The sequence below is a fragment of the Trichomycterus rosablanca genome, chromosome 21 (assembly GCF_030014385.1).
Source record: "Trichomycterus rosablanca isolate fTriRos1 chromosome 21, fTriRos1.hap1, whole genome shotgun sequence".
In the NCBI taxonomy this organism is placed as follows: Eukaryota; Metazoa; Chordata; class Actinopteri; order Siluriformes; family Trichomycteridae; genus Trichomycterus; species Trichomycterus rosablanca.
The window spans coordinates 19,544,856-19,559,783 of NC_086008.1; the positions used below are offsets into that span (position 1 = coordinate 19,544,856).

At 41.3% G+C, this 14,928-nt stretch overlaps 1 protein-coding gene across 3 annotated transcripts; it reads left to right on the plus strand.

Annotated features, from left to right (window-relative positions):
- Positions 1–599: 599 nt before the first annotated feature.
- cnot6l (CCR4-NOT transcription complex, subunit 6-like) lies at positions 600–14,509 on the plus strand. 3 transcript variants are annotated; one of them, XM_063017700.1, is made up of 12 exons: positions 600–677; positions 2,811–2,932; positions 3,891–4,077; positions 4,221–4,306; positions 5,290–5,379; positions 6,205–6,273; positions 6,416–6,573; positions 7,067–7,221; positions 7,414–7,565; positions 9,936–10,163; positions 11,324–11,526; positions 12,657–14,509. In XM_063017700.1, the coding sequence occupies exons 2-12, from the start codon at positions 2,821–2,823 to the stop codon at positions 12,864–12,866; spliced, it is 1,650 nt and encodes a 549-aa protein (XP_062873770.1). In that variant the 5' UTR covers positions 600–677; positions 2,811–2,820; the 3' UTR covers positions 12,867–14,509. The 3 variants fall into 3 exon arrangements, with proteins under 3 accessions (XP_062873770.1, XP_062873768.1, XP_062873769.1); XM_063017698.1 differs by lacking the exon at positions 600–677 and adding an exon at positions 1,297–1,854 and having other exon boundaries at positions 2,432–2,932; XM_063017699.1 differs by lacking the exon at positions 600–677 and adding an exon at positions 1,297–1,854.
- The last annotated feature ends 419 nt before the right edge of the window (positions 14,510–14,928 follow it).

Genomic DNA, 14,928 nt, shown 5'->3' on the forward strand with positions numbered 1-14,928 from the left:
AAGAATAATTTTTTACTGAGCCGACTCAGTGGAGTTATTAAATATGGATTATATGAGTTTAAAAGAGCAAATGAATCGAATCCTCAAAAAAAATCATTTTATACTGAACTGACTCAGTGGAGTTATTAAATATGGATTAAATTAGTTTAAAAGAGCAAATGAATCGAATCCTCAAAAAGAATAATTTTTTACTGAACCGACTCAGTGGAGTTATTAAATATGGATTATGAGTTTAAAAGAGCAAATGAATCGAATCCTCAAAAAGAATCATTTTAAACTGAACCGACTCAGTGGAGTTATTAAATATGGATTATATGGGTCTACTATAGTAAATGATTCGAATCACAAAAAAGAATCATTTTTGAGCGCTGCGAACGAGAGTGGTGTTTTATCCACCCGTTTTGTAAAAAGTCCCGCCTTCGTCATTGCTATTGGTCTGTGCAGAACGCTCAGCGGCAGACTACCCAATAGACACGGCGCCTTTTCCTACTGATTGGTCTAACAGCCAATCAAAACGCAAAGCTGCAGAGGTCCTGAACCACGGTGGGAAATGCAGAGAGGTTCTGTTGACTGTTGTCCTTCCCTCAGCCCGTTGGGAGACCGAACGACAGGCAGCTCCAGCTGTATGTCTTGGATAATATTAGCAGGACTTTGACATTTCAACATCCCGAATGCAGGTAAACAAAAACAGGGCCGCATGTACAACTCTTTCTGGGTCTGCCGTGTGTTCACTATGCAGCTGTCACAAGTGTCGGTTTTTAATCCCAACTTTGTGCAGCAGAGGACTGTTAGCGCCGGGGCTACTTTAGACTGGACTCTTGACTGACCATGGAGGGCCAACACAGGCCAGTTCCTTCTGATCAGCTGCTGGTTTGGACCAAGATCTCCTGCAGATTTGGGAATAGTTTGATCCCAGTGTAGTTTGGATCCAGTGCTGTTTGGGTGTTGTGTAGAATAAACACTGTGCTATTAGAATGCATTATTATTTAGTAACACTAGACTGGTTCAACACACATTTGTTAACTATTATGCCTTTTTATACAGTACAGATTGGTCACATGATTGTTTGGTTATTGTATTTATATACATATATATTTAAAAATATATATTTTTCTCCCTTTTTTTAGCGCGTCTGATTGCCCGATTGCATCATGCTTCCTCTCCACCACTGCCGATCCCCGCTCTGATTGAGGAGAACGAAGCTAACCCACGCCCCCTCCGACACGTGGGCAGCATCCGTATGCATCTTACCACCTACACTTTGACGAGTGCAGTGCAGCTCAGCGTTGTGTGCGGAGAGACACACCCTGAGAGCACTCTTTTCTCATCTCCGTGCAGGCGCCATCAATCAGCCAACAGAGGTTGTAATTGCACCAGTCATGGGAGAGAGACCCCATCCGGCTTAGTCCCGCCCATATCTGAACAACAGGCCAATCGTTGTTTATTTGGCCGCTCAGCCTCAGCCGGCAGGCAGAGTTAAGATTCGATACGATGTATTCGAGATCCCAGCTCTGGTTCCAGCGTGTGTTTTTACCGCTGCGCCACCGGATGTATTATGGCTTTAATACAATGTAATTTGGCAACACTATATTAGAGTTTTTTTTTTTTTATATGACCTTTAATCATATACATTTACATTTCCAGCATTTTGCAGATGCTTTTATCTAAAGCGACAGTATACAATCTATATCTAAGCAATTGATGGTTAAGTGCCCAACAGCAGAAACCTGGCAGTGGTGGGGCTTGAACCAGCGACATTCTGATAACTAGTCCAGTACCTTAACCACTATGCTACGGCTTGCCTAGTTTGGCTATACTGTAGTATAGTTTCAAGAAGTTTGGATACTATCCAGTGTAAGTACATTGTAATTAAGGGATAACTCACTCCTTTACTTTAAGCAGATCATTCACTTGCAAACAGAAATATTCAACTCCCAGATGTTAAAAAAGAGGATTCATGTTTACATTTCTGGGCTATAGTTTAGATACGGTATAGTTTGGGTACTGTATAGATTTGGTACCATGTAGTACAGGCTGTTGTATAACATTGTGGATCTCGTGTAAAGTCAAGTGTTTTAGTTAAATATAGAGAGTTCACAATTTAAGTAATACACATTGTATAGTGTAAGTACTGTGTAATTTAGGGCAGAGTACAGTTCAGAGTACAGTTCAGAGTACAGTTCCAGTGTGGTTTGGATGTGGTACATTAAAGCATATTGCATGTATAGGCAAGTCTGGATACAGTAGTGTTTACAGTTCAAATATGGAATAGATGGTAATAGTGCTGTATAGTGAGAGGGAAGCTTTCTGCTTCACTGACATAGTGTTAACACGAACAACTTGTATATGTAAACAACAAAGCACTGCGTGTTCTTGATTTGGGGAAGAGGCTTATTTTTAAGCCCCTATCTGACCTCTCGTGACTCTTCAGATCGAGTTACAGCTGTCAGCCGGCATCGGTCAACGTGCGTCCTGGCGCTCGGGTTACGACGCACAGCAGAAGTTAGGAAACGTTCGACCTGGCACAAGCCGGACGTTGAAGTGGCTTGTTGTGACCGCACTGCTGATCAAAGTGCAAAGCAACAAGTGTGACTATCAAGTCCTCATATTATCAAGAATCCCGTCTGATCCTGTTGTCTGGTCGACTTCAGTTCAGAAGAAGGCCTGTTGATTCATGTGTGTAATGCTTAAGTCATTAAACCTGCCTGGGAGATCAAGTTGACCAACTGAACGTTTCTGACGGTACTCGCTGGCTGTTTTGTGTCTGTGTTTGTTCAGTGATACAGCGCTCGTGTGTTCTTGTTCTGCAGATTAACAGGTATGCCCAAGGAGAAATATGAGCCTCCAGACCCACGCAGGCTGTACACGATCATGTCTGCGGAGGAGGCGGCCAATGGAAAGAAATCCAACTGGGCTGAGTTAGAAATTACAGGTTAGTCGTTCTCCTTCGTGTGTTTTCATTGGTCGTATTGACTGTTCACTCATGCACATCATGATTAGGGTGTGGGTACTTCATTACCTGAGTATTCACATCAGTTATGTACATATGTAACAGGGCGGGTCAGGTGTTTCCTCCGGGTGCTCCGGTTTCCTCCCACAGTCCAAAAACATGCAGTCAGGTTAACTGGAGACACTGAATTGCCCTATATGTGAATGGGTGTGTGTATGAGTATGAGTCTGTGTGTGTGTGTGTGTGTGTGTGTGTGTGTGTGTGTGTGTGTGTGTGTGTGTGTCTGCCCTGCGATGGACTGGCGCCCCATCCAGGGTGTTACTGTGTGCCTTGCGCCCATTGAAAATGGTCCCGTGACTGACTGGATTATCGGTTAAGAAAGCAGTGGCCAAAATAACGGAAACAAAAACACACACTATTACAGCCAATTTAAGAAGACGCACAGTGATTGGCCCGTCCACGTGGGGGATTGTCGGAGCCTCTGCTGGCTCTGTTGGCTTGATGCCGTCTGCACAGAGACGGTGGATAGTGCAGATCGGCGTGCGATTCACCACATATACCTGCTTGGTGTAAGTGAAAAGAAGCAGCTGGCTACTGCGCTGTTGTCGGAGGGGGCGTGTGTTTTTTTCTTTATATTTTTCTTTAGTTACACAACTAATTGTTTAAGTCTGATTGATTCTTGGTCTGACGTCCATGACTGAGGGCCAGTGATAGCTCAGTGGTTAAGGTACTGGACTAGTAAACAGAAGGTTGCCGGTTCAAGCCCCGCCACCACCAAGTTGCCACTGTTGGGTCCCTGAGCAAGGCCCTTAACCCTCAATTGCTCATAGTGTTCAGCTCACTGTGTAAGTCGCTTTGGATAAAAGCGTAAATGAAAATGTAAATGTAAATGATGTGCGATCAGCAGTCGGCGCTCTTTGTAATACCGTGTTTTGTACAGGGCGAGTGAAGAACCTGAGCAGTTCGCTATGGACGCTCACCCATCTGACCGCCCTGCACATCAGCAACAACAACCTCAGCCGCCTCCCTCCGGAAATCGCCAAGCTTCCTCACCTGGTTTACCTTAACCTGTCCTCCAACAAGCTCCGCAGCCTGCCGGCGGAACTCGGCAACATGGTGTGCCTCAGGTAGGAGAGCAGAAGCAGGCCTCTCACGTAAGGAAGGAGCTTTACTAGACCTCCGGGTAGTCTTGCAGAGCCATATTTTATGTTGGCATGTGGTCATATGGTCAAGCTTTATATGTGTTTTTTTTTGTTCATGATTTCCACAGGGAATTACTTTTGAACAACAACTGTTTGCGGGTTTTGCCTTACGAACTCGGGCGGCTGTTCCGCTTACAAACCCTCGGTCTGAAAGGTAAGAGTCCATGCTGTCATCTTCTTTATAAGTGTTATCATACAACAGTTTGGTCCACCGAGTAATGTGATTGGACGAGGCATCCGAGGAGCGCTGATATACACCGATCAGCCACATTAAACCCACCTCCTTGTTTCTACACTCACTGTCCATTTTATCAGCTCCACTTTGTAGTTCTACAATTACTGACTGTAGTCCATCTGTTTCTCTACATGCTTTGTTAGCCCCCTTTCATGCTTTTCTTCAATGGTCAGGACCCCCACAGGACCACCACAGAGCAGGTATTATTTAGGTGGTGGATCATTCCCAGCACTGCACTGACACTGACATGGTGGTGGTGTGTTAGTGTGTGTTGTGCTGGTATGACATGGAGTTTTTAAACACCTCACTGTCACTGCTGGACTGAGAATAGTCCACCAACCAAAAATATCCAGCCAACAGCGCCCCGTGGGCAGAGTCCTGTGACCACCGATGGAGGTCTAGAAGACGACCGACTCAAACAGCAGCAATAGATGAGCGATCGTCTCTGACTTTACATCTACAAGGTGGACCGACTAGGTAGGAGCGTCTAATAGAGTGGGCAGTGAGTGGACACGGTATTTAAAAACTCCACTCATACCGGCACAACACACACTAACACACCACCGCCATCAATCGTCAGTGTCACTGCAGTGCTGAGAATGATCCACCACCTAAATAATACCTGCTCTGTGGTGGTCATGTGGTGGTCCTGAGCACTGAAGAACAGGGTGAAACAGATGGACTACAGTCAGTAATTGTAGAACTACAAAGTGCTTCTATATGGTAAGTGGAGCTGATAAAATGGACAGTGAGTGTAGAAACAAGGAGGTGGTTTTAATGTTATGGCTGATCGGTGTATAGCTTAAAAAAATGGCCAACGTGCGGACAAGGTAACTGGTACCGTCAAGGTACCGTCTTATTTTCATGTCATTCGTATCTAATTTGTCATGTAACATTAACAGGAAACCCACTTTCCCAGGATATTCTCAACCTGTACCAGGAGCCCGATGGAACAAGAAAGCTGTTGAATTATATGCTTGACAATCTTGCAGGTAACGAAACCAAGTTTATCTATTTTAGTGTATTAAAAAAACTGTAAATTTTGATACTTATATTTGCTCTGCATGAGGAATGAAAGGTGAGGCCTGGAAACATGGACCTTATTAACTACAGTGTCAATAGACACTTCTAGGTTAGGTAGAAGTTCTGCATGTTGTTTTTTTTATTCCATTGTTGTTAGGGGTCCACATACCAGATTTGGTACCGTTTTTACACCGGATGCCCTAATGCAACCCTCCTATTTCTATCCTGGCATTGGGACATCGGTACTGGGAGCGCACTGACTGGTGCACCTCCCAATTTTTAGGCTGTTTCAGCCACCCTCTGCCTGGATATTAGTTGATCATGTCCATGCAGACGCCCAACCGGGTGACAGCACCATTGAGATTTGAACCCTGGATCCCCAGATACCTGAGCAGTAATGGGATAGCATACTTATACTTATAGCACATAGATAGATAGATAGATAGATAGATAGATAGATAGATAGATAGATAGATAGATAGATAGATAGATAGATAGATAGATAGATAGATAGATAGATAGATAGATAGATAGATAGATAGATAGATAGATAGATAGATAGATAGATAGCGCTGCACCCCAGTGGTTACTAGTAGTGTGAAAAGAAATGATCACTTTTTTTATTATTGCTATTAGACCCCTTGACATTAATAATAAAAAAAATATATCTCTCTTATTCAAAATAAGGATTCAGACCCTTTATTCAGTACTTTTGAATAGCATGGATTGGAATGATATCAAGCTGATATATTATTAAACCACTATTCTACCATTTATGTGTTTCCTCTCGTCAGTCCATCCAGAACAACTCCCCCAAAGACCCTGGATCACGCTGAAGGAGCGAGACCAAATGATGCCCACAGGTACAAACAGCACTGTGGGACTCACCATGCGCAGTTTAGTCATATCCAATCACCCGATTGTATTTTGCCTCTACTGCTGCAGACCTCCACTCCTGACCGAGCAGTGTCAGAACTAACACCCCCCCCCTTTTTCCCTCCTCAGCCGTGTTCACGATCATGTGTTACAACGTGCTTTGCGACAAATATGCAACCAGGCAGCTGTACGGCTACTGTCCATCCTGGGCTCTCAACTGGGAGTACAGGAAGAAGGGCATCATGGAGGAGATCACCAACTGCGATGCTGACATCATCAGTTTACAGGTACGCAAGCTACGGGGTCCGGTGGAGTCCCGATTTGTTAGTGTTCGAGCGCTGGGACTGGAATCGCATAACGTGCACTGGGGAGTTGCAGCTTAGCGGTTTAGGTACTGGACTAGTAATCGAAAGGTTGCTGGTCCAAGCCCCCCCACAGCCAGGTTGCCACTGTTGGGCCCTTGAGCAAGTACTGTAAGTTGCTTTGGATAAAAGTGTCAGCTAAATGCCATCAGATATGCAATAAATAATAATAATAATAACAGGTTCTATTTATATAGTGCCTTTCACATACCCAAGGACACTTTACTCTGTAAATATTGATGGAAAATGCAAATAGCATCATAATAATAGCATCAAAAATAAAAGTAATAATAATAGTAATCACATGTCTGTGTAGGCGCCCGGCCGGCTGATAGCAGAGCTGAGATTCAAACTCAAGAACTTCTAGTGTCATTGTATCACTGTGTCATACTCCTGACTGCACATCTTGCTTCTGCAGGAAGTGGAAACCGAGCAGTACTACACGTTCTTCTTGGAAACCCTGAAGGAGCGTGGGTACGACGGCTATTTCTGTCCCAAGTCTCGTGCCAAACTGGTGTCCGAGCAAGAGAGGAAGCACGTGGACGGCTGCGCTGTCTTCTTCAAGACGGAAAAGTGAGTCGTTAAACACTCTGTGATACCTGATACATAGCCGTTTCAAACAAACGTATACTAGCTGTATGTTCTAAATACGTACAGCAGCGACAGTCTATTACAATTCCCTATAACAAACCGAAACATCTGTGTAAACACGACGTAAAACATCGGAATAAATTAGTAAATTAATTCTCTTTGTTCTCTGTTCAGATTTGCACTGGTTCAGAAACACACGGTGGAGTTCAATCAGGTGGCCATGGCCAACTCGGAAGGTTCGGAGGTCATGCTGAACCGGGTCACGACCAAAGACAACATTGGGGTCGCCGTGCTGCTGGAGGTCAAGAAGGAGCTGTTTACTGGAGGTCAGTCGCTCGTTGTTTTAATGACAATTCTTCAATTCCTCCACTAGATGGGAGCAAATCACAGATTCTGAATTCGATTCTTCCACGTCTGGATGGGCCTGACTTAGTGCTTGAGCAGGAAAGGGACTTTCCCAAACTATTGGCAGTAGATTTGTTAATTGGTAGAGGTGATTAATTAATTAGAAGGTCCTGGGTTCGATTTCCCTGTGTCTGTGTGGGTTTCCTCCAGACGCTCCGGTTTCCTCCCATAGTCCAAAGACGTGCAGTCAGGTTAATTGGAGCTACTAAAATCACCCTTAGATGTGTGTGTGTGTGTGTGTGTATGGGTGTGTGCCTTGTGCCCATTGAGAGCCGGGATAGGCTCCAGCACCCCCTTTGCGATCCTGATTAGAATAAGTGCTTTAGAAATGAGTTTATATAGTGCTTATATAGATTATATAGATAAAAAATATAGCGCTTATATATATTATATAGATAAAAAATATAGTGCTTATATAGATTAAAAATATAGCGCTTATATAGATTATGTAGATTAAAAATATAGTGCTTATATAGATTACAAATATAGCGCTTATATAGATTATATAGATTACAAATATAGTGCTTATATAGATTAAAAATATAGCGCTTATATAGATTATATAGATAAAAAATATAGTGCTTATATAGATTACAAATATAGCGCTTATATAGATTATATAGATTACAAATATAGTGCTTATATAGATTAAAAATATAGCGCTTATATAGATTATATAGATTAAATATATAGTGCTTATATAGATTATATAGATTAAAAATATAGCGCTTATATAGATTATATAGATAAAAAATATAGTGCTTATATAGATTACAAATATAGCGCTTATATAGATTAAAAATATAGCGCTTATATAGATTAAAAATATAGTGCTTATATATATTATATAGATAAAAAATATAGTGCTTATATAGATTAAAAATATAGCGCTTATATAGATTAAAAATATAGTGCTTATATATATTATATAGATAAAAAATATAGTGCTTATATAGATTACAAATATAGCGCTTATATAGATTAAAAATATAGCGCTTATATAGATTAAAAATATAGTGCTTATATATATTATATAGATAAAAAATATAGTGCTTATATAGATTAAAAATATAGCGCTTATATAGATTAAAAATATAGTGCTTATATATATTATATAGATAAAAAATATAGTGCTTATATAGATTAAAAATATAGCGCTTATATAGATTATATAGATTAAAAATATAGCGCTTATATATATTATATAGATAAAAAATATAGTGCTTATATAGATTAAAAATATAGCGCTTATATAGATTATATAGATTAAAAATATAGTGCTTATATAGATTACAAATATAGCGCTTATATAGATTATATAGATTAAAAATATAGCGCTTATATATATTATATAGATAAAAAATATAGTGCTTATATAGATTATATAGATAAAAAATATAGTGCTTATATAGATTAAAAATATAGCGCTTATATAGATTATATAGATTAAAAATATAGTGCTTATATAGATTACAAATATAGCGCTTATATAGATTATATAGATTAAAAATATAGCGCTTATATATATTATATAGATAAAAAATATAGCGCTTATATAGATTATATAGATTAAAAATATAGCGCTTATATATATTATATAGATAAAAAATATAGCGCTTATATAGATTAAAAATATAGCGCTTATATAGATTATATAGATTAAAAATATAGCGCTTATATATATTATATAGATAAAAAATATAGTGCTTATATAGATTAAAAATATAGCGCTTATATAGATTATATAGATTAAAAATATAGTGCTTATATAGATTACAAATATAGCGCTTATATAGATTATATAGATTAAAAATATAGCGCTTATATATATTATATAGATAAAAAATATAGTGCTTATATAGATTAAAAATATAGCGCTTATATAGATTATATAGATTAAAAATATAGTGCTTATATAGATTACAAATATAGCGCTTATATAGATTATATAGATTAAAAATATAGCGCTTATATATATTATATAGATAAAAAATATAGTGCTTATATAGATTAAAAATATAGCGCTTATATAGATTATATAGATTAAAAATATAGTGCTTATATAGATTACAAATATAGCGCTTATATAGATTATATAGATTAAAAATATAGTGCTTATATAGATTAAAAATATAGCGCTTATATAGATTAAAAATATAGCGCTTATATAGATTAAAAATATAGTGCTTATATAGATTAAAAATATAGCGCTTATATAGATTATATAGATTAAAAATATAGTGCTTATAGCGCTTATATAGATGAATAGATTTGCGTTTGTTTTACTCCAGGTCTAAACCCCCCGGTAGAGAAGCAGCTCCTGCTGGTGGCTAACGCCCACATGCACTGGGACCCTGAATACTCGGACGTCAAGCTCATCCAGACTGTGATGTTCCTGTCCGAGCTGAAGAGCATCGCGGAGAGGGCGTCGAGCCCGGACGGCTCCGGGTCCCCCGCCACGGACTCCGTATCCATACCCATCGTCCTGTGTGCCGACCTCAACTCGCTCCCAGACTCTGGTGTGTATGCAGCAAGATTGACACACACGCACACACACACACACACAATGTTTCTGCTTATGGTAGCGCTGATGCTAAAACACTGGTCATAGAAACACACACACACACACACACACACACATGATGTTAGTGCTGATGCTAAAACACTGGTCATAGAAACACACACACACACACACACACACACACACATGATGTTAGCGCTGATGCTTAAACACTGGTCATAGAAACACACACACACACACACACACACACACACACACATGATGTTAGCGCTGATGCTAAAACACTGGTCATAGAAACACACACACACACACACACACACACACACACACACACACACACACACATGATGTTAGTGCTGATGCTAAAACACTGGTCATAGAAACACACACACACACACACACACACACGATGTTAGTGCTGATGCTAAAACACTGGTCATAGAAACACACACACACACACACACACACACATGATGTTAGTGCTGATGCTAAAACACTGGTCATAGAAACACACACACACACACACACACACACACACACACACACACATGATGTTAGCGCTGATGCTTAAACACTGGTCATAGAAACACACACACACACACACACACACACACACATGATGTTAGTGCTGATGCTAAAACACTGGTCATAGAAACACACACACACACACACACACACACACATGATGTTAGCGCTGATGCTTAAACACTGGTCATAGAAACACACACACACACACACACACACACACACACACATGATGTTAGCGCTGATGCTTAAACACTGGTCATAGAAACACACACACACACACACACACACACACACACACACACACACACACACATGATGTTAGCGCTGATGCTTAAACACTGGTCATAGAAACACACACACACACACACACACATGATGTTAGCGCTGATACTTAAACACTGGTCATAGAAACACACACACACACACACACACACACACACACATGATGCTAGTGCTGATGCTAAAACACTGGTCATAGAAACACACACACACACACACATGATGTTAGTGCTGATGCTAAAACACTGGTCATGAAAACACACACACACACACACACACACACACACATGATACTGAAGTTTCTCTAAAACTAATATGTGTGTGTGTGTGTGTCGTGATTCTGACCTGAAGGTGTGGTGGAATACCTGAGCAACGGCGGCGTGGCGGAGAACCACAAAGACTTCAAAGAGTTACGCTACACTGACTGTCTGAACAACTTCAGCTGCAACGGCAAGAACGGCAAGCCGGACGGTAGCATCACGCACAGCTTTCAGCTGAAGAGCGCCTACGAGAGCCATCTGATGCCTTACACCAACTACACCTACGACTTCAAGGTGAACAGACGTACACTACCGTGTTACGTTACATATGGCCAAAAGTATTCGGACACCTGACCGTGATCTTGTCGGACGTCCAGTTACAAAAATAGAGCGTCGTCTGCGTGATCTTTCAGTGAAGAAGGCTTCTTATTAGACTTGTCTGTGGGATTTGTGCCCATTCGGTCAATAGATGCCATTCGTATGGCTGGTCAAGTGAGCCTTAGTTCAAGTTCCGGTTCATTCCAGAGCTGTTCAGTGGAGCTGAGGTCAAGGCTCACTGGAGTTTCTTTAAACCACAGGGGTACAGTCATGCTGGAACAGGAATGGGCCTTCCCTAAACTGTTGCTGCACACTTGAACTGCTGTGACAAACACATGAATTCAAAAATTAGAAGGGGTGTCCCAATACTTTCATGCGTCCACTGTCCATATAATGTATATGGCCATACAAGAACATACAGTATGATGTCCCCGTTTGCTTGGGTGGGGTATTGGTAAGGAACACCTGAGTTCTGGAGGTTTGAACCTCGCTGTTATGGGTACACGTATCGGTGCACCCTTAGTGCAGGTCCCAAGCCCGGATATATAGGAGGGTTGCGCGAGGAGGGGCATTCGGTTCAAATTCTTGCCAAATTAGATGTGCGAACGAATGATCCACTGTGGCGCCCCCTAATGGGCGCAGCCGGGAATCATTCATTCACATTTTCGGCATTTAGCGGACGCTTTTTATCCAAAGTGACTTACAGTACTGTGATAGTATAGAGTCTAAGCAATTGTGGGTTAAGGACCTTGCTCAAGGGCCCAACAGAGACAACCTGGCAGTGGTGGGGCTTGAACTGGCAACCTTTCAATTGCTAGTCCAGTCGTACCTAGTGGTATCTTAACCTAACTGCTAACTGGCAGGCCTAGTGGGGTTGAAAAAAGCTTCCATTAGGGGTCGCCACAGCATGTCCTGTTTCATCGCATCCCTAAATCTGCTCAGCACCCTTCTCCCAGTATAACTCTCATCCCCCTTCTGCACACGCTCAAATCATCTCTCTTCCCTCACCTCCTAATCTCCTAAACCCCTTCCTAATCTTCACGACGTCCTGTGTGTAGATAGGATCATTTTTAACTCTTTATTTTTGATGGATTCTTTCATTCCAGGGTGTGATCGATTACATTTTCTTCTCCAAGACTCACATGAAAGTGCTGGGTGTGCTGGGTCCCCTGGAGACCCAGTGGCTGGTGGATAACTGCATCGCCGGATGTCCCCACCCGCACATCCCCTCGGATCACTTCTCCCTCCTGGCCCAGCTGGAGTACCAGTCCCCCCCGTCCCCCCTCAACGGGCTCCACCTGGCCATCCCCAGGTAGTGGCGGAACACGGCCATTCTTCCGTTCGCTCCTTTTTAACCTTTGCACAGGACGTTTTTATTCGACACGACGCGAATGAAGAGAAAAAAGAAAAGCTCCGTACCAAATTAGGGCTGGGATTCAACTTTCACTACGGCAGAACGGATCCGGACGCGGCTTCGTCCGAACTGAACTGAACTGAACTGGGAGACGTCAGACCGGGTACTTATGCAATAGTCGTCATCTAGCATGACGTCAACCAATGGTGTTCGATCAGTCGTTTCTATTTTTATCGATAACGTTTTATGTCCTGCTTGTGTTTTATTCATGAAACACTTTTAATAGAAGCGACTGCATATGTGTGAATTTATGCCAATCAACTGAAGTACAAATATTTGCATTATAGACGCTCCTCACTTAACGACCTAACTTACGATGGCAGCATGGCATCTCGCTGCCAAGGGTCTCATCTCGCCTCACTTTTTTTTCAGTCTTGGTCTCATTCCTGCAGTCGGTACTTGTTATGTCTATAAATTTGTACTTTATTATGAAACAAACCTCCTTTATAGCGTTTCATTATTTTGAATAATCCAATTGCCCGATTGCGTCACGCACGCTTCCTCTCCACCGATGCCGATCCCCGCTCTGATTGAGGAGAACGAAGCTAACCCATGCCCCCTCCGACACGTGGGCAGCAGCCGTATGCATCTTATCACCAACACTTTGACGAGTGCAGTGCAGCTCAGCTCTGTGTACGGAGAGACGCACCCTGACAGCACTCTTTTCTTATCTCTGTGCAGGCGCCATCAATCAGCCAACATTAGTTATGAAACAGAGACTGCATCCGGCTTAATCCCACCCATATCTGAACAACAGGCCAATCGTCGGCAGGCAGAGCTGAGACTCGATACGATGTATTCGAGATCCAGCTCTGGTGTGTTTTTACCGCTGCGCCCCTTGAGCGGCCCTTAGCCGTTAGTATTTACTTGCAAACCTAAGTCATGTATATTCTACTGATTTTTCTATTCTGTTTATTATAGTTTACGGTCAAAAAAATGGGTCGCAGAAAAAAAAGTACGAAGAAATAAACTCATTTTAAAAGGTACATGAAAACAAAATGAATTTGTACATGAGCGCCCCCTTGTGGAGGCTTTACGTTACATTTTGTAAACTACTGTGAGACCAGATATGCCATTATTTTTATTAATTAAGTATATTTCATTTTGTGTTTTATATTGATTCATTGTTTGTGTTGCTCTACAAAATATACTATAAACGCTCCAAAGGTACATCAAAACAACATCTAAAGATCTATAGATCGACACAAACCCACTACCAGTACAGTATACTTGAAATATCAGGCCGGTTCCTAGTCGTATGAACAGAACCCAGTCGTTACGTGAGGAGCGTCTGTATTATTTATTACGGAATTGCAGTGTTTGGTACTTTGGTAAGTTCCCCGTCTACCGTTGTCTTTATTGTAGGGGACTAGAAAACTTTTCAAATTGAGAAACTATGACACGTGCAAATGCGGCTGAAATGGAACTGAAGCAATCTGACTGTGTACATTCTTATATTTGATAATAACGTTATAAACAAATTATGCAACGTTGGTGTTTTTAACAGCATTAAAGAGGATCCCAGCATTACTGCTTTACACTCGGCTTTGTGTGTGTGTGTTTTTGACTTTATTCTTCCTCTGTTCTTCACTTTTACTATCGTCCAGTATCTTCTTGCTTTTCTGTCTATATAGAAACAAGAACTGGCTGTCTGATTGACCAGTCATAATTTTTGTTTATGGATTTTGGTCCCATCCCACCTTGTCTGGCACCTTCACATAGACGGGGAATATGGGAGCTAATGCGTGACCCTCCATACGTTACACTGATTCCTACGTGGTGAAAAGAAGTGGTTGGCTACTGCATCTAAAACACAGGCTGGCTTTCCACATCCTCGTAAGGGATTTTATGTGTACACCACATGACCAAAAGTATATACACACCCCTCCTAATTTAAAAGTATAGGCATTTTAGCCATACCACTTGCTGACAGGTAAATAAGATGAATTACACCAAATAAATAA